General features: G+C 50.9%; 2 protein-coding genes and 1 non-coding gene across 9 annotated transcripts in view; 2 read left to right on the top strand and 1 right to left on the bottom strand.

Moving 5' to 3' along the window:
• Window positions 1–59: 59 nt before the first annotated feature.
• Window positions 60–16,086, bottom strand: CINP (cyclin dependent kinase 2 interacting protein). Of its 5 annotated transcripts, none has more exons than XM_055418590.2 (6): window positions 15,999–16,086; window positions 12,259–12,427; window positions 10,142–10,271; window positions 4,986–5,115; window positions 3,608–3,861; window positions 2,398–3,521 (listed from the first exon to the last, which is right to left on the bottom strand). In XM_055418590.2, exons 1-5 carry the CDS (start codon window positions 16,003–16,005, stop codon window positions 3,659–3,661), a joined length of 639 nt encoding a protein of 212 aa, XP_055274565.2. In that variant the 5' UTR covers window positions 16,006–16,086; the 3' UTR covers window positions 2,398–3,521; window positions 3,608–3,658. The 5 variants fall into 5 exon arrangements, with proteins under 5 accessions (XP_088685965.1, XP_055274565.2, XP_055274563.2 ...); XM_055418588.2 differs by lacking the exon at window positions 15,999–16,086 and adding an exon at window positions 15,463–15,976; XM_088829839.1 differs by lacking the exons at window positions 2,398–3,521; window positions 3,608–3,861; window positions 15,999–16,086 and adding exons at window positions 60–2,373; window positions 15,463–15,984.
• On the top strand, window positions 11,151–11,267 carry LOC129550830 (U5 spliceosomal RNA). Its single transcript, XR_008684953.2, has one exon. It is a non-coding gene; the product is annotated as a U5 spliceosomal RNA (small nuclear RNA).
• Window positions 16,087–16,105: 19 nt separating the features above from the next.
• TECPR2 (tectonin beta-propeller repeat containing 2) overlaps window positions 16,106–17,839 on the top strand; it is a 106,182-nt gene continuing 104,448 nt past the window's right edge. For all 3 annotated transcript variants that reach the window (XM_055418580.2, XM_055418581.2, XM_055418578.2), the window contains exon 1: window positions 16,106–16,260. The gene's annotated coding sequence lies outside the window, so the exon portion shown is untranslated. The remainder of the gene's footprint in view (window positions 16,261–17,839) is intronic.

The following is a 17,839-nucleotide window of genomic DNA, read 5'->3' as shown; positions in this document are numbered from 1 at the left end:
AGCTGCCCTGAGAGGCACACAGAGCAGGGGCTGGAGGCAGTGCTGCCGTTGGGGAGGCCGTGGCTTTTGAGTTCAGCAACGGGTGCCTTGCACTCTGGTCTCAGGAACAGGAGCAGACGGCTGTTCAGACTCTGACAGGCTTTCTTGTTCTATCCAGGTTCTGTAGTGTCCGGGGAGGGGGGTATCGTCACAGTGACGGACGCGGAGGGGCCTGCTCTGCAGGTGGGCCCCCCGGAACAGCTCCTCTGGAGGCCTGGAGACGCAGCCCTCTCAGTGAGGTGGGGTCAGAGCCGCAGCCCTAGATCTGTGTGCATTTTACTCAGAGAAGGTCTGTTTCAAGGAACGTGTATTTTTCTAATGTGAATACTGACACAAATGAACATTTTATTTATAAACAGTAACGTCTTTCTACCTCACTGCCTTTTTCTGCGTCTTGCTTATTTTAACGATGGCAGTTGCGTTACCTGGTGATGAATCCCTCTGACACATCTCGCCCCTGGGAGCCTCTGACAGCTGTTGCAGGTGACACCACGGCACTGGTTCCGGGTTGTCTCCCTGTTCCCCAGTCACAGAAAACTACCCCCCTTCTCGGTGATGTGCTGCTTCATGCCAGACTTGGTCCACACGAGAAGCTGCTTCTGGGCAGCATTTTATTGGGAAGTAGGGAAGGCTGTTGTTTGTGCTGACACTTGGCGGGTAGGGAGCGTGAGGCACAGGACAGGAGCCACAGCCCCTCGGTGTCCCACTTGTAAAGCCGCTTATCAAGCAAGGTCTCTCCGGCTCTTCTTGGAGTGCTTTCCTGGGCTCTTTCATGGGGGGAGAGAGAGAGGGCCATTGGTCCACACTCAGATGAGAGCATCAAAAGGGCACAGCTGTCCTTTCCCCGCCCTGGCCGACACCATCAGGAGGAACCCTGATGCTGGGGCCGGGGCTGTGGGCTGCGCCCTCCCTGTGCTGTGGAGGAGTGGGCTTTATTCTTGGGGAGTGGGTTGCCACGGCCTCCAGGGGATCTTGCCGACTAAGGGATCAAACCTGTGTCTCTTGTCTCCCAGGTTGGCAGGCAGATTCTTCACCACTGCACCACCTGGCAAGCCTCTGAGTTCCAAAGGGCAGGTGCAAACAGTTGCTAATCGGGGAAGTTGGACTGAGGGACTGGACTGACTGAACCAGGGAAGGGAGGGTGTAGAGCGACAAGGGAGCAGCAGCCGAGAAGGAACAGTGCAGCCTTGGGGCAGGGCCACGGTTCCTCAGTCGTTCAGTTCCCTTCAGTCGCTCAGTCGTGTCCGACTCTGGACCCCATGGACTGCAGCACGCCAGGCTTCCCTGCCTATCACCAAGCCCCAGAGCTTGCCCAAACTCATGTCCATTGAGTCGGTGATCCCATCCAACCATCTCATCCTCTGTCGTCCCCTTCTCCTCCTGCCTTCAACCTTCTCAGCATCAGAATCTTTTCTAAAGAGTCAGTTCTTCGCATCAGGTGGCCAAAGTATTGAAGCTTCAGCGTCAGTCCTTCCAATGAATATTCAGGATACACAGAACAGTATTTTCGAGCTCTTCTGTTGGGTAGGTGTCCCAACAAATGGAACATGTTAACTACTTGATGAAACATTCTCCAGAGAGAAGGTCACCCCCTGACTCCAGATGACCTCTGGCTTTAAAGAATGCAGGCCCTGTGGGCGGCTGCTGCTGCTGCTGCTGCTAAGTCGCTTCAGTCGTGTCCAACTCTGTGCGACCCCATAGATGGCAGCCCACCAGGCTCCCCAGTCCCTGGGATTCTCCAGGCAAGAATACTGGAGTGGGTCACCATTTCCTTCTCCCTGGTCCTAATCAGAAAGCCCGCCCCGTTGACTGTAAGACACCGCAGAACACCTCACCCTCACCCCAGGCGGGACACACAGCTGTGTTTTCTTTATCTCTGTTCGGCTGTACTGGGTCCTTGTTGCTGGCAGGCTTTGCTCTCGCTGCTGCAAGCGGGGACTACTCTAGTCACAGTGCTCGGGCTTCTCACTGACCCGAGTTCTCGTGTTGCGGGGCACGGGTTCAGTAGTTGCAGCACAGGGGTTTCATCGCCCTTTGCCACGTGGGATCTTCCTGGATCAGGTATCGAATCCGTGTCTCCTGAATTGGCAGGTGGATCCTTTACCACTGAGCCACCGTGGAAGCCCAGGACAGTTTTGAGGGCAGTAGCCCAACGTGGCCCCCTTCCTTCGCCTGACAAAGCAGTTCTTTTCCACTTCTCCCCAAACTGTCTCCAGGATTCAGTTCAGCTCCGGTGCAGAGGCTGGCCTTCGGCAGCAGCATCGTTCATTCCCATTGGTTCTCCCGGGCAACCTGGGTGTCCGTGGATGAGGTGTTGAGAAGACAGGAAATGCCCTAGAAAGGCCGAGCAGTTCTTAGTGTCTCCCCTGAAGAGCATTTACTAAGTACCACACCCCATCCCAATCCTAGAAACTGACCCCATGCCTCCGAGGAGGGCTGGTCCCGCCCATCTGGCTTGGGACCGCGGCAGGGAGCCCTAGGGGCAGAATGCCCTTTCTGCCGAATGCCAGCCAGGCAGTTTCCAGACTGCAGGACATCTGATGGGCTACTATTATGATGCCTGGGTTTTAATAAATACTGCGAAGGAGAGGAACAAGAAGTTCTAAGAAATGCTGCTTTGGAATGCTTTGCACATGCCAACTTACATAGTGAGATTCGCTCCAAATACACCCCCATCATATATAAAGTCTTTAAGTTTTGGAATATTTTCTTTCTTTGCCTGGGAAGCACTTGTGCCTGAGCTGCTAGGACTTCAGTGTCATGAGACTACATCCCGTGTCACATAGCATGAAGTTTCTTAGACTTCTGTTTCTGGGGGAGCAATGGCAGAACTGACCCCCAATATCTGGCTGCAAATATTGCCAAACTATAGGATTTAAACCAGAAGGACATGGAAGACACTTCACTTGGCCTGTGATGGCCTAAGTACAAACACGGGCAATTTTTTGGTAGCTAGTTTCCATTTGCATCTTTACTCAGTGACCTCTAAAGTATTTTAGACACTAGTTGTAATTACAAAGCTAATGTGCACTCAGTCATGTCCAACTCTTTGCGACCCCATGGACTGTAGCCCACCAGGCTCCTCTTGTCCATGGAGTTTTTCAGGCAAGAATACAGGAGTGGGTTGCCATTTCCTTTTCCAGAGGATCTTCGCGGCCCGGGGATTGAACCCAAATCTCCTACATTTCTTGCTTTGGCAGGCAGATTCTTTACCACAAGTGCCACCTATTTTAGTTGTAGTTACAAAGGTAATACAGTCCCACAATTTTAACAGTACAAACAAATATTAAACCAGGGGTTTTCTACACAAGTGGAATCTCTGTAAAGTAGACCTAATTGACCGATCCCAGATGGCTCCTTTAGGTGAGGAACGCATTTATTTCATGCAGAAGTCTTCATACGTGCCACATCCACAAGTGCAGACAGGGCTGAGCGGCAGGTGGCAGGCAGCAGTAATCCATCTCTGGAGAGGCCGCAGAGAGCTGGCGAAAGGATCAAAAGCACAGGCCTGATTGCCGGGTGCAGCCGGGGGGCGTGATCCCCCGGGGGAGTACCGCCCAGTGCCCACCTGAAATTCTGTCCGCCAGGGGGGTCTGGAGCCCAGAGGCATGGGGGGAGGTCACAGCGCAAGGTGCCCGGTTTCCAGCAGCATGCTCTCCAGAAGCAGCCTGCTGCCGCTCTCCAGGTAGGGCTGGTGCAGCCACATGGACAGGTAGCTGAGGGCGAGGTCACGGTCGGCCGTGTGTGCCAGCTGCTCCACCACCATGCGCTTCAGGCGGAGTTCCTGGCCGTACATGTCCGAGAGCTTACGGGAGACCTCGTCTGCAATGAATGCGGGCCCCCTCGAACATCAGCATTTGCTGGAGGGGGAGCCCGAGGCTGGGACGACCAGCCACTGTTTTGTTTTTTTTGGCCCTGCTGCGCTGCTTATGGGATCTTAATTCCCACACCAGGGATCGAACCCACACCCTCCGCAGTGGAAGCACCAAGTCTTGACCACTGGACCACCAAGGACTTTGAAAAGCTGCTCCTTAAAAAGCAGAGTCAGCAACAGAACTGGGAGGAAGATGGACTCTGGCCAGTGTAGATTAGGATCAGATAACACGGGAAAAGAGTGTCACGGAATTAAAAAGTACCTGTAACCTTTTCTACGCAGCTCTTAGGAGCCTACAGTCACCACAGAGCACATTCACCTCAAACCGACAATATTCAGTGAACACCTGATATTAGGTGATTTTATCCTTCTCCCTTAGTTAGAAGTGAGGTCTCAAAGTGACATCAAATAACTTAGCCCTTCTTTTAAACTAATAAAGCTAAAAACAGCCCTTACTGCACAACTTATTTAAGTAATGGAGTTTGTTTTCCCACCAGCCTTTCTCCATGGGGCAGACTAAAGTGACCCCCATTTACTTTTCAAACAAAACAAAAAGTGAAAACCTTTCTACAAAAAAAAAAAAAATTTCTACCTTTGCCAAGGAGGCTAAGTTCATTCTACCTGTTGGCTTTAAAGGACTAATGGCAGCTTGCTTCCTGGGTCTAATGATGTTTAATATTCTTTGCTGATTGTTGTTCAGTCACTAAGTCATGTCCGACTCTGTGACCCCATGAACTACAGCACGCCAGGCTTCCCTGACCACCATCTCCCGGAATTTGCTCAAACTCATGTCCATTGAGTCAGTGACGCCATCCAACCATCTCATCCTCTGTTGCCCCCTTCTCCTGCCCTCAATCTTTCCCAGCATTGGGGTCTTTTCCAATGAGTCTTTGCTGGTTCCCAGGTAATTAAAGCCAAGAAGCATCTAAGATGCCTCCATCTCCCTCCCTCCCTCCCAATGGATCCTCCTGAATTGAATTTCAAAGTCTGTCAGCTTTAGAGGGCCAGATCTAAATAGCATGAAATGCTCTCACGATCTACCCTTGAAAAGAAGGCAGAAAGAACTACTTACAGAAATGGGCCGTGGGCCACGTGTGGAAGAGTGGGGGGCGTCCCCTCTCCCCCCCATAATGGTAATCTTCCAGCTCACAGACGCCCTTAGTGGTTGAAGACAGCTTCTCCATCTTCATCTGTATTTTGGTCTGAAAAAGATATTAACTTAGACTCTGAGAATATTATTTGAAATTCAGTCTTAGATTCAGTAACTGAAGATTTCAAAGCTAAGAAATGTCTGTTGAGATGTAAGTCCAATAACTCAACACCATTCACTCTGTGTGCAGCGAATTTCTGGGAGATGGAGGTAAACGGTTGCTTCAATTTCACGTTTGGATTACTTCAGTAATAAACCCTGGATCTCCATTGCTAGAGAAGAGGAAGCTTGCTGAGTCCCACTTCACTGAGCTCTCTGAACATCACTCAATTTTGGCGCCAAGGACCTAGACGGGTGGCAAGGCAGGCTCTCCCTTTTATGGAATGAGAGACGGAAGAAGAGGCATTAAATGAGCTCACTTCTGACTCTGATGAATTAAGCTTGATGTTTGATGCCAAAAACAGCCTCTGTGCACCAGGGCTGAATCAAATCTCGGACAGAGTTTTGGGAGAAGTATAAAAGAATAGCTTTATTGCTTTGCCAGGCAAAGGGGAACATGGCAGCCTCTTGCCCCGAAAAACTGTGTCTGCAGCCCAGGAGCATTTGATGAGGAGTTTTACAGCCACGGTTCAAGGGGTGGGGTTGCCAATAAGATAAGGGTGTGTGTAGGGACTGGTCTCAGGTGGTTGGGTCTCCTAATCTTGATGAGTTTCTTGGGTTCCTTAGATCTTGCCACTTTCAAGTAGTTTCTTGACTGCTCCTCTCTGAATTAGCAACTGCTGGAATCCACCCTTTGGAACTCAGGGCAGGTCAGGGAGGCTGGAGTCATTACAATTTTATTTAATGATGTTTGGCTGTGCTGGGTCTTTGCTGCCGTGCGGGCTTTTCTCAAGTTGCAGCGCGCGGGGGCGGGGGGCACTCTCTAGTGGTGCTCGGGCTTCTCACTGCAGTGGCTTCCCTTGTTGCCAAGTGTGGGCTCTAGAGCAGAGGCTCGGTAGTTGTGGCTCACGGGCTTAGCTGCTCGGCGGGATGTGGGATCTTCCCAGATGAGGGATCAAACCCGTGTCTCCTGCATTGGCAGGCGAACTCCTTACCACTGAGCCTCCAGGGAAGCCCCGCATTTATCTGGCTGTGCCAGGTCTTCACTGCAGCACTCGGGATCTCTGTTCTTCGCTGCAGCGCGTGGGATCTAGTTCCCCTGTCAGGGATTGAACCCAGGTCCCCTGCACTGGGAGCGTGAAGTCTTAGCCACTGGACCACCAGGCAGGTCTCGAGACTGGGGTCTTGCCTACAAACAAGAAAGGTGGGACAGAAAGGTTTCCGTGTCCTGCTTGGTTTCAAGTTCCCTGAAACCTCTGAGGCTTGGTGTCCTTGTCGATAACACTGTAATAACGAAAGGCGGCCCAGCGCGCTGCAGGCAGGGAGCAAACAGCGACCAGGTGACGCTGACGGTGCCGCAGTGCACGTCAGGAGCTTGCTCAGTGGGGACCGGCCCGACAAGAGTGCCCGCTAACACAGGGGCCGGGGGACTGAGCGAGTGCCGGGGGAGCGCCTGGCCGAAGCTACGTCAGCGTTTGTGAAGTAAGACAAACGTGTGCAGTGATCAAGCTCTCGGATTTCAGTAGCACAGGTCTGTGTGCAGGCGTGTTAAGTCACTCCTGTCGTGTCCAGCTCTGTGTGACCCATGGACGGCAGCCCACCAGGCTCCTCTGTCCATGGGATTCTCCAGGCAAGAATACTGGAGTGGGTTGCCATGAGCCCCTCCGGGGGATCTTCCTAACTCAGGGATCGAACCCGTGTCTCTTATGTCTACCTGCATTGGCAGGCAGGTTCCTTACCACTAGCGCCCCCTGGGAAGCCCCATCATAGGGCAACTAGACCACAGCTCTAGGTCCTAAGTATGCAGTTAGCTTTATATACACAGCAGGGTGTAAGAAAAGCTCTATCAGTCGTCAAAATCTTAATTCCCTACATTTGGTCCTTCAAGCACTCTCCAACTACATCTGAAGTGGCTGCACTAAATTTAGCTAACATTAATTTTTAAAGGACCAGACTCTGTTCCCAAATTTTTCCAGGTTCGATATTTCATTTGGCCCAACCCCAGGAGGTAGGACTCATCATTTCCGGATGACAGCTGGGAAAATTCTCAAGGTTGCTGAGCTCGGGAAGGACGAGGCCAGGCCTCAACACCCAACCCCTAGCCCTGACCTCTGCGTCCTGCAGCAGCTCCCCGCTGCCACCTAATGCTGAGAAGAGCTGACAAGCCCGAGGACAGCAAAGGAAACCCTGGAGGCTCGAGCCTGGGCCAGAGGGGCCATCTCCATCCGTGGGCTCATTCAACAATAATGACACCAAAGTCACACACACGCACAGCCCTGAAGTGACACGCTCGCATCCTCATCCCTCCTAAAGGCAACAGCCCTCACTGCGGAATGTTCATCCAGCTGAGGGACACGGACACCTCCACCCTCCACCAAGGCCAGATTCAAGGCCAAGTCAAGCCCGGGAAACCATTCTCTCTAAAGGCTGGAGGAAAATAGGAATAATACTATCAATACCCTCATAACATCAACTTTGGTTTTTGAAACTGAGTGACAACTAATTCTCAAACTACTTTTATTTTGGCCATGCTATGCAGCTTGCACGATCTTAGCTCCCCAACCAGGGACTGAACCTTGGGCCCACAACAGTGAAAACTGAGCCCTAACCACTGCACCACCAGGGAAGTCCCTTGAACCACTTATTCCATTTAAAATAGAATAAACCCACTGGGGCAGAGAACTTTGGGGCCTAACAACTAGCACCCATGGTCAGCCCAGGCTTTGTCTGAAGGAAGGCCTTGGGAACTAGGGCCACTGTGGGGCATGTGGTCACCTCAAACCTAGCAGCCACTTTCGACCGCCCTGCCAGACCACGTGCTGTGGGTGGAGGGGCCAGGGACGGGACATGTCACCTGCTCAGTCCATCAGGCTGGGTTTTCTGGACCTTGGCTCGGGTCTGACACCCTCCCAGGCCGTCCCTCCTCTGCACAGTCAGCAGGGCTGGGGAAGGGGGTCCCGTGGCACCAGACAGCCACGTGAGAACAGGGAGAGCTGGGACTGCACGGGCAAAGCCAGTCAGTCCCTCCTGACTTGCCGGAAACAGGAGGCCAACAGCCCTTCCCCCTTGTTCCTGCCCAAGCCCTCCTTCCCCACCACGGCATGCGCATGCGCAGAGTTACAAGTGAGGGAGGTACGCGCTAAAGCAAGCCAGACGGCACTTAGAAACAAAACCCTTCCCAGAGTCTTTACGGTTCCTAAAAGTCATGTTAGCATGTGTCCAAGCGTTTCTCGTCCTGGTCCCGCTGGGGGAGTCTGTGAGAGGTTTTGTGTGGAGAGGGAGGCGGTAGGCCGCGGATGATGAAGTTCTGGTGCGAGTGTTGCCACGCTGACCCAGCAGACGACAGCCCGGCTGCCTGTGCTTAGCTTTGTTTGAAGCATTTCAGTGTACACAGGGAACTACGTTCTATATGCCATCCCAGACCAGAACAGAAAAGGATGGGAGACAGTGTGTGTATATGTGGAACTGAATCATGTCGCTTTACAGCACAAAGGAACACAACGGTGCGAACCAGCTGGACTTCAACGAAACAACAAAAGCTGACCATGAAAAGCTCCGTGTGACCAGACAATAAATAAATATTTCAACATAGGAACTTCGCCATCCAGTTTTTTCTCTCTCAAGCAACGTGCACACTGGTGTTTTGTCCAAACAAAACCACCTGCCATAATCAAATACACGTGGTCAGTTTTCAACTGGATTATTCTGGAAACTTGATTGATTACTCTGCCTGTGTTAATTCAGGAAGCCTAGGTCCAGAAGCCAAGGTCAATTATCCAATTACTGGAGACGCAGCAGAGAACACGGAGATACGACGGAGAAAACACCAAGCCCACACACCTTCTCCTCCAGCCTTCCTAGGAGTGGAGCTTAGAATGAAGTGACTGATGACACAGGCCTGTCCTGTTTCTGCTTGAGCACCATGTGCAAGGGGTCGGGCAGGCGGGCAAGTGTTTCTTATCACAGCACAAACCAAAGGCAGTGTTACAAAACAGGACAATTACAAAACCCTGATCGTTTACTTAGAGGAGACAAATAGCCCTCCCACGGCAAAGTGTCCTGAAGAGAGTAGCACATTTTGACCAAAGTAAAGGCGAAACCACCAAGATGTCCTCGGTGCACTATTTATTTTTCTCATTTTCATGTTTCAGAAACCACTATGCCTTATAATGGATGTGATTCTTTTCTGAAAAACTTATAAACCTATAGTCTGCCTTTTAAAAGGTGGAATCCTAACTCTGAACAAGCGGTATCTTGAAGAAATACAATGATACTCAACATATGCTATTTAAAAAGATAAGGAAGCATGTAAAGCATTAGAAACACTTACATCAACAAATGTTAGAATATACAGACGCTCTATGTGGAGAAGCTTCAGTTATCTGTGTTTAAGATGTGTAACAACCCTATCCCTGTGTCTGGCTGAGATGAGGTGTTTCATCCACACGTGGTGGCCAGTGTGGTGGGTACCGACATCCAGTCTTGAGTTAAACAACACTTCAGAGCATCCCTTATAGGCGAGATCAGGGCTCTCAGGCCAGATCCAGCTCAGTCTATTTTTGTGCGTCCCTTGAGCTAAGAATGGGTTTTATATTTTTAAGTGGTTGGAAAAAAAAAATCAAAAGCAGAATATTTTATGTGACATATGAAAACTGTATGAAATTCACAGTTCAGCGTCCATAAATAGAGCTCTGCTGGAATGCAGTCGCCCACTCGCCTCCGGACGGCCGCTGAGTAGAGGCGAGAGGCCCGCAAGCCTAATCCGCTTCCTGTGGGGACCTGGAGCGGGGACACTGCCCTGCGACACACCGATCAGAAGGAAGGTCAGGATAGCATCTTGGAAACAAGATTTATGGGGCAGGTAGAGCAAGAGACCAATGAGGAGGCAGAGGAGGGACAAGCAAAATCTCGGAGAAGGGAAGTGTGGAACCCCGCCGGGCGCGTGTGCACACTAGGCCGCCGGGGGTCCAGCACCTTACCAAACTTTCCAGGGTGGTCTGCAGCTCCTCGCACAGCGTCTCCAGCTCCCTGCTGTACTCCGGCTGCTCCTTTTCTGCACGGTCGTCGGAAGCCAGGCCGCTGCTCGCTAATTCTATCTTGTCTTTGCTCCTGGACCAGATGGAAAAGCGGGAACAGAACACACTCCATGAGATCGCCTCCCTTCATTAGGATGAGCCCTAGAAAACTCAACATCCACGTACGTGCGTCATCAGCGACTGTCTCCACTGGTGTCACTTCACGCCATCACGTTCACATGTTATTTATGCACACGAGGAATATGTCCATCCGCTGCTTGATTCTGCCCTAGCACAGAGTCAGTTCAATCCAGCCCCGTGGCATCTTCAGTGGGCAAGACACGGTCATTTCCTCAGCGCCCCCCAGCCAGGAATGTGTTTTGTAAATGGAAAGCTGTGGCCCTGGGCACCTGACATTCATCTAGTGGCTCCACAATCAACATTTAAGTGAAAAAATGAAACTTTAGAAGATTATCAGAGATCTTCTCACTGTTGTTCATCTTGTAGTCCAAAAAGTTTTTAAAAAGATCTTTGGCGCATACTTGATTTACAATGCTGTGTCAGTTTCTGCTGTACAGCAAGTGAATCAGCCATACATACACACATAGCCACTCTTTTTTAGATTCTTTTCCCAGCTAGGCCATTACAGAGTATTAAGTAGAGTTCCCTGAGCTATACAGTAGGTCCTTATTAGTTATCTATTTTATTTACAGTAGTGTGTATGTATCAATCCCAAACTTCCAATGTATCTCACCCTCCATCTCCAACTTCAGAGAGCATCTTATGGAGTCAGGTAAGAACTGCTTCATGGAACTCACTGAGCAGGAGAAGAGACCGGAGGACTGACATGTCTGATGTGCTTGGGAGAGCTGGCGAGGGCCAGGAGTCCAGCCCAAGAAGTTAAGACTCTAGACTCCGGCCGGTAGACAAAGATATGCAGCTTTGAGAAATTAAAACTACTAAATATAGATCCGCACTCATGCTTCTCTTCAGGTCATTTAAATCTTTCGCCTTTTACTAAAAGATTTCCGTGGGTAGGAACAAGCTTGAGTCTTGATTAAATTTTTTGAGGCCTTGCGTAAGCCAGGCTGATTTAAAAAAAAAAACAAACCCAAACTAAAAATAATATATACAGGAAAGTGCAAAGAATAATAAAGCAGATCTTTCAATCAAAACAATAATTCTTTTGTCTTTTTAAAAGAAATTGCTAAGGGAAAACACACTCCAGCATGTCTTCTCTGCTCTGAATACTCCACTCCATGTCTGACTCCTGGTCACCATAGGGAGACACCCAGGGGTAAAAGCACAGGGAAGTGTTCAGGTTCCCCAACATAGAAGCTACCCAAACCCCTGACCTTCCGGGGTTTTATGGAGGCTTCCTTACGAAGTCACAATTGATTAAATGATTGGCCATTGGTGATTAACTCAACCTCCCGAGTGCAGGTGAGGGGGCGGGGCTGACAGTGCCAACTCCAATCGCACGGCTGGTGTCCCCCTCCTGAGGAGTTTTCCAAAAAGCCTCCTTATTAACACAGGCTTGGATGTCTTAGGAAGGGGCCTGTTATGACCACAGGGCACGCCTTAATCATTCTGGAGCTAATTCAGGAACCAGAGGACCAAAGAACAAATATTACTATAACTAAAGATTCTTCCATAGCTCGGGTCCCTAAGGAATTCATAAGGGTTTTAAGAGCTATGTGCCAAGAACAGGGACAAAGACCAAATCTATGTATCTTTTAGTGATAGTCACAACACCGCAGAAATAAAACGCAGCCCTCTGGGGATGAAGTGGTACCTGTCCCACCATCCCACTCAGTCCTCCCAGAAGGTACCAGCGCCTGAGTCTGTCTCCTCCCAATCCATTTTGATAATTTGACCTGCAGATGTAACCACAAACAATTTGTGGCATAATTTTGTTTTCAAAATGCATACATATATGCATGCACTGTTTTATTGGTTGCTTGTTCGCTTTATTTATCCGTGTTGCTGGAGGCTACCTGGCCCACTCTAAAAGACGCCCATGAAATGTCTGCCCAATCGCTAAGGCGGACGTGCACAGAACATATTGTGTCAGTACTTACAACAAACTGATTGTCATGTTGGCAATATTGTTTGCAGTAGCAAAACCTCCATCGTTGAGGGTTTCCCATTTCAGGATTAAATTATGCCAGTCAGCCGCATTGTCCTTAATTTTTCTTGCACTGACAGATAAGACAGGTTTTCTTGGCGTTACAGTTCCAAGAGTCTTTGCTAACAGGGAGGAAGAGAAACATCACTTTATGAAATTCAAGATCACAATTGGGGGGAATATGGTCCTTATGATTTGCAACAGTAAGATTATCTAAAACACTACATTGACTGGACAGGTCATGTTGTGGAAACGAAGACGTGCGGATGAATGTGAAAGTTCCTGGGATGAGACAAAGTGAATTGTTTCTACCTTTAAAGTCTCAGTGGATACAGCTGAGTCGTCTCAAAGCCTAACGGCTCCACACTTTCACCCCGAGCACTCTGTGATGTCAATGAGAAAGTTGCTTAGTCGCGTCCGGCTCTTTGCGACCCCATGGACTGTAGCCTGCCAGGTTCCTCTGTCCATGGAATTCTCCAGGCAAGGATTCTGGAGTGGGTAGCCGCTTCCTTCTCCAGGGAATCTGCCCAACCCAGGGATGGAGCCCAGGTCTCCCACATTGCGAGCACTCTGACCGCTTGCAAAGGTCGGAATGGAGGCAGAGCTGTAACTTTCCTCCACCAGGCTCTGATGCCCCTGCCTTGGCACTCCCATCCCCTAGCCTCCGGCACTCTGATACCTGGCATTTGCTCCAAGGCCTGTAGGTAACTGGTGCTAGTCACTCCAACACACACAGGCTGGACTCCAGAGATGCTGCCAATACAGGAGGAGGTCTAAACTCCTTCAGGACCTGGCTCCCTCTCGGCCTTGCTGCAACCCCACCTTGAAGCCCCTCGATCTCTAGCTAAAATCAACTACTGGCAACTCTTGAAAAGTCCTCTAAATGTGCAGTTCTCTCTGCTAGAAAGTTCTTTCCTTCCTCAAAATAATGCTACCCATATGCTGGGACTCACCCAGACCCCAACTCCTGTGGGAAGCAACACCCAGACCACTCAGGCTGTCTGGCCCTCCCACCCCTCTCTTCTTCTCTACTTAGAATCCCTCAGGGACTTCCCTGGTGGCCCAGGGGGCCCAGGTTTGATCCCTGGAAACTAGGTCCCACATTCCACAAATAAAGATCCTGCATGCTGCAATGAAGATCGAAGATCCCTCGTGCCGCAACTAAGACAGAACACAGCCAAAAAAACCAAAAAAGTCCTACAAAGGCATCTCATGGCTCACAGGATAAGGTCCAAATTCTCAGAGAGGTCCTTAGGAATCCAGGACACACAACTGTTTGGAATATAGGTTCTAAAGGCCAGACTGACTGGGTCTGAATCCCAGCTCTGTCACAGCTGCCTGTGCAAGCTTGGGTAAGTCAGTTAACCTCTCACGGCCTCAAAGTGTCCATCCGTAAAATGGGATAAACTACATCTACTTCTGAGTTAATGTGCAGATGAGATAATATACGCAAAGCTGTGAGGGCCTGGCACATGGCAAGTCTCCAGCACAGTATGTGTTACCTCAAGGGCCTCTCCAGTGTTTTTTCCACCACCCAATGTGGTGCACTCAACCCTGACACTGTACTGGGAGTCAGCATCAGGTTCGACAAGTTAACGGCTCAGTCCTCTAAGGCTCCTCTCCCCTCCCTCCACTTCAGAGGCCTCAAGTCCAGGTTGCCACCTGTGCCTCTGACCTACAGGCCCCCCTCCTGAGGTTTGATTAACTTGTTAGAGTGGCTCACAGAGAACTCAGGAAAACATCCTCCTTACTAGGCTATCAGGGAGAGCCAGATAGGAGAGACGCACGGGCCGACGCATGTGGGCAGGGGAGCAGAGCGCTCTCCCTGCACCCGCAGCCGCTCGCCAACCTGAACGTTCTCACAACCCTTCACTTTTGTTCTTTTATGGAGGCTTCGTTACATGGGCACAACTGATTAAAGGAGTCACCACTGGGGCTGATTTAACTCCAGCCTCTCTCCCCTTGTTGGAGATGGTGGTTGAGGTGGGTGGGACTGAAAGTTACAACCTCTAATCACATGGGTGGCTCCCCCTTTGACAACCAGCCCCCATCCTTAGGCTACCCAGGAGCTTCACTTTTAAATATCATTGATTTTTTTCATTCACTCTTTATTTAGACGACTGTCCAGTATTTGCTGAGTGCCTACATTACACCAGACATGGGGGGGGAAGTGAGTGAGCTACATAGACCAGGACCATTTCCACAGAACTTACTTTCCAAAGAGGAGGTGGATAACAATTGGGTGATTATCAGTTTGTTTGTTTGTTCTCTTTTTGGCTGCACCACGCGGCATGTGGGATCTTAGTTCCCAGACCAGGGATTGAACCCAAGTCCCCTGAACTGAGTCTTAACCACTGGACCACCAGAGAAGTCCCTATGATCATTAGCTTATATCATAAATTCCAGAAAATAAAACAGGGTCTTGTGTTGAGTGAACCCCAGAGACATTGTCATTTAGGCTGAAACCGAAATGATGAGAAGTCAACAGCAAAGACCCTAAGTGAGAATGAGCTTGGTGAGTGTGAAACAAGACCCGTGTGGCTAGAATGAAAAGGAGAGAGAGGGAGCAGTAGCTGAGGAGGCAGTCAAGACAGCCAGAAACTTAGAGGCCGAGATAAGATGTTTGGTTTATTCCAAGTCAATGAAAAGCAAGCAGGAAGCTTTGAGTAGCTACATGACCTGACGTAGGTTTTTAGAAAGTCACTTCTACAAAGAAGTCTTCTTGGATGTCAAGGTTAGGTTAGGACTCACTGCACTCGACTTCATTAAGCTTCATTCATGACATTCACCAACACAGTGTATTTGCTTGTTTAATGCCTAATATATTCCTTGACAGACTAAGTTCCACCACAGTAGCGACTAAGGCTGTCCTGTTTCCTCTTACAACTTCAGTACATAGTGAAGGAAAGTCGCTCAGTCGTGTCTGACTCTTTGCGACCCCATGGGCTATACAGTCCATGGGATCCTCCAGGCCAGAATATTGGAGTAGGTAGCCTGTTCCCTTCTCCAGAGGGTCTTCCCAACCCAGGGATCGAGCCCAGGTCTCCCGCATTGCAGGCGGATTCTTTAGTACATAGCAAGTGCTGACTAGAATCTGTTAAATGGAGAAAAAAATCTCTTACCGCCTGTACCACCATCTTCTAAGCAGTTCCCTTACCGAGTAGGGGCTCCGTGCAGGCGAGGAGCACATCATCTGTCTGCCCCATAACACAGCACATATTTAGGAACCAAAAACAACGCTCTGACTTCAAGGAACTCAAACGAGATCAGGTATCGGCCACAGAGCAGGTCAGCAGCATAGCGGGTATCTTACTTATCTTTCCAAGTCTCCTCGACCTCCCACCTGTTGATGACACTTCAAGGGATCGCGGTGAGGATCAGTGAGCACTCGCTAAATGACAGCTTTAATTACAAGCCGAAAAAACTCTGTGGTCGGGAACTCTGACTAACGGGATTTCAGAGAAAGCGCTCTGCTGGTGCTAATTTATAACGACAACTTGCGTGTCAGGATCTGCTGACGCTCCTTTGTATCATTTTGGCAAAACGGACTTCCAGGCCGACTGCGGAGCCTGGGCCGGGGCCAGGCACGAATCGGCAAGCAACTCGGGAAACTTCCGGCCACGGGTCCAGCTCCAAGACCAAACCTCACCACGCGCACCCTCCCACTTGGGGAAACTGGCCCTTCTCACGCACCTTCCATGCCTTCCGCAGGGATCCCCGGAAAGAGACCCGAAGCCCCGCCCGCGGCACCGGAAGTCCGCCTGCGTCACTTCCGACACGCCCACCGCCCTAGCTCGGGCTCTGCCGCTCTAGCCCGCGGCGGAGCTGGCTCTTCCTCGGCGGTGCCCGTCCCGTTGCCCAGGGAACGGGCTCCCGGCAGTCCCCGCGGCCCGGAGTCCATTCCCAGCTCCTCCGGCCCGGCCGGGCCGACGAGTCTGGAGGGGCTGCCGCGGAGGTGAGTCCCGTCACGCCGCCCGGCCCCGCGCTCCCCCGCCCGAGCCGAGCTCCCGCGCCTCAGGGTCTCACTGCCCGTCTCGCCCCCGTTCCCGACCCCCGTCTCGCCCGCGCCAGGTGGCCGAGGCCGTTGCCGTGGCGGACGAAGCGGGCGGCCAGCTGACAAGCCGTCGTCGCCCACGCCTCTGGGCGCCGCGGGTCCGCCGCCCCGCGCGAGCCTTCCCTCTGCCGGGCCGCGCCCTCGCTCCCCGCCGGCCCCCGGTGCCGAGCTCCAGGGTCTTTCTGAGGGACCGTGCGCCCTGTCCCCGCCCCGAGCCTCTCAGTCCCGGTCCCTTCATCCGCCCACCAGCGCCTGGCACCAGGCCTTGGCTCGTACCCAGTCGATGCTAAGTGTTCGTTGAATGGATAAGTGAGCGACTCGCCTCTCAGTCCTTCTTTAAGGCCTCAGGCAAGATAGTGAGTGCAGGCTGAAGAGTGCGGCACCCTGGGGGCAGACCCGGCCCACAGCACTGCCCCTTCCTAGCTGTGTGCTCAGGGCAAGTGATGTCTCCGTAAACTTGAGTTTCACCGTCAGTAAAGTAGGGATTGATGATAGTTTCCAGCCCTGACTGGGTGAGAGGATTAAATGGGTCAGTGCTTGTGAATTGCTCAGCACCGTGGCCGGGCGCTGTGCATTTCGGTGAAGGCTAGCTAGCGCCTGCGGTCCTTACCGCACACCCTACTTACTGTTCGCTTTGCTCTTTTGTTCTTCATCCCGTTTCTTGCTGAGATTCAGGAATTTTATTCCGTCCCATTGCTTTTGTTGACATTTGTTGGCAGAGTGCGGGGTACCAGCCTGGCAGCACCCTTGCCTTATCTGCTGGAGCGATCAGTTGCACTTGGGCTTGACTTCCTAGTAGCCAAGGTCTTAAAAACTTAAGGAAAGGAGTTCTGGAAATCCCCAAACCCAGATCCCAGAATGGACAGAATCTGGGAATGAAGTTACTGTAGCCCTCGTGTTCACCAGTCCTCCTGGCCCCCTGAGCTGCAAACCACTCTGTACTTTCTCTCACCTAGAAGCTACAGTGCACCTTGATAAAGCTCTGAATTTGTTTTTTTTTTTGAACATCCCTTGTTGTTTCATTCAGCAGGTAGTTATTTGGGGCCTGTTGTATGCAAGCCACAGTACCAGCTTCTAGAGATGCTGTGGTGGACCAGACAGACCAGTCCCTGTCCCCAGGGAACTTTCCAGCTTGAGGACCAGCAGGTGTAGGTACAGGGGATGCTCTGCTCAAGTTTTCAGGACTGGCTTGGAGGCTGGTGGTGGAGCAAGGGTGGTCCTCTTCTGAAGGAGTGACTGGTAAGGCGCTTTTGTTCGGTTTAAGTTACTTTGTAGTCACATTGTCTTTTTTAGCGCAAGATTGTCTTCTATTGGATTCGTTTTCCATTTTCTCTAAGAGAAATTAGACTTTTAAGTTTCGCGAAGGCCTCATTTCATCTTAGCTTCTGTGTAGTTTGGACAAAATGGCTCCTGGAACTTAGTGGGGAAAAGTGAAGGAAAAAGGCATCAGGCAGAGTAACTGACTGAACTTAGAAAAGTG

Source organism: Moschus berezovskii, chromosome 21 (genome assembly GCF_049115385.1).
Source record: "Moschus berezovskii isolate FMDL1 chromosome 21, NW_MosBer_1.0, whole genome shotgun sequence".
NCBI classification, from domain to species: Eukaryota; Metazoa; Chordata; class Mammalia; order Artiodactyla; family Moschidae; genus Moschus; species Moschus berezovskii.
Note: the sequence above shows the minus strand (reverse complement) of the source record. Positions and strands in the feature narration are given on the sequence as shown.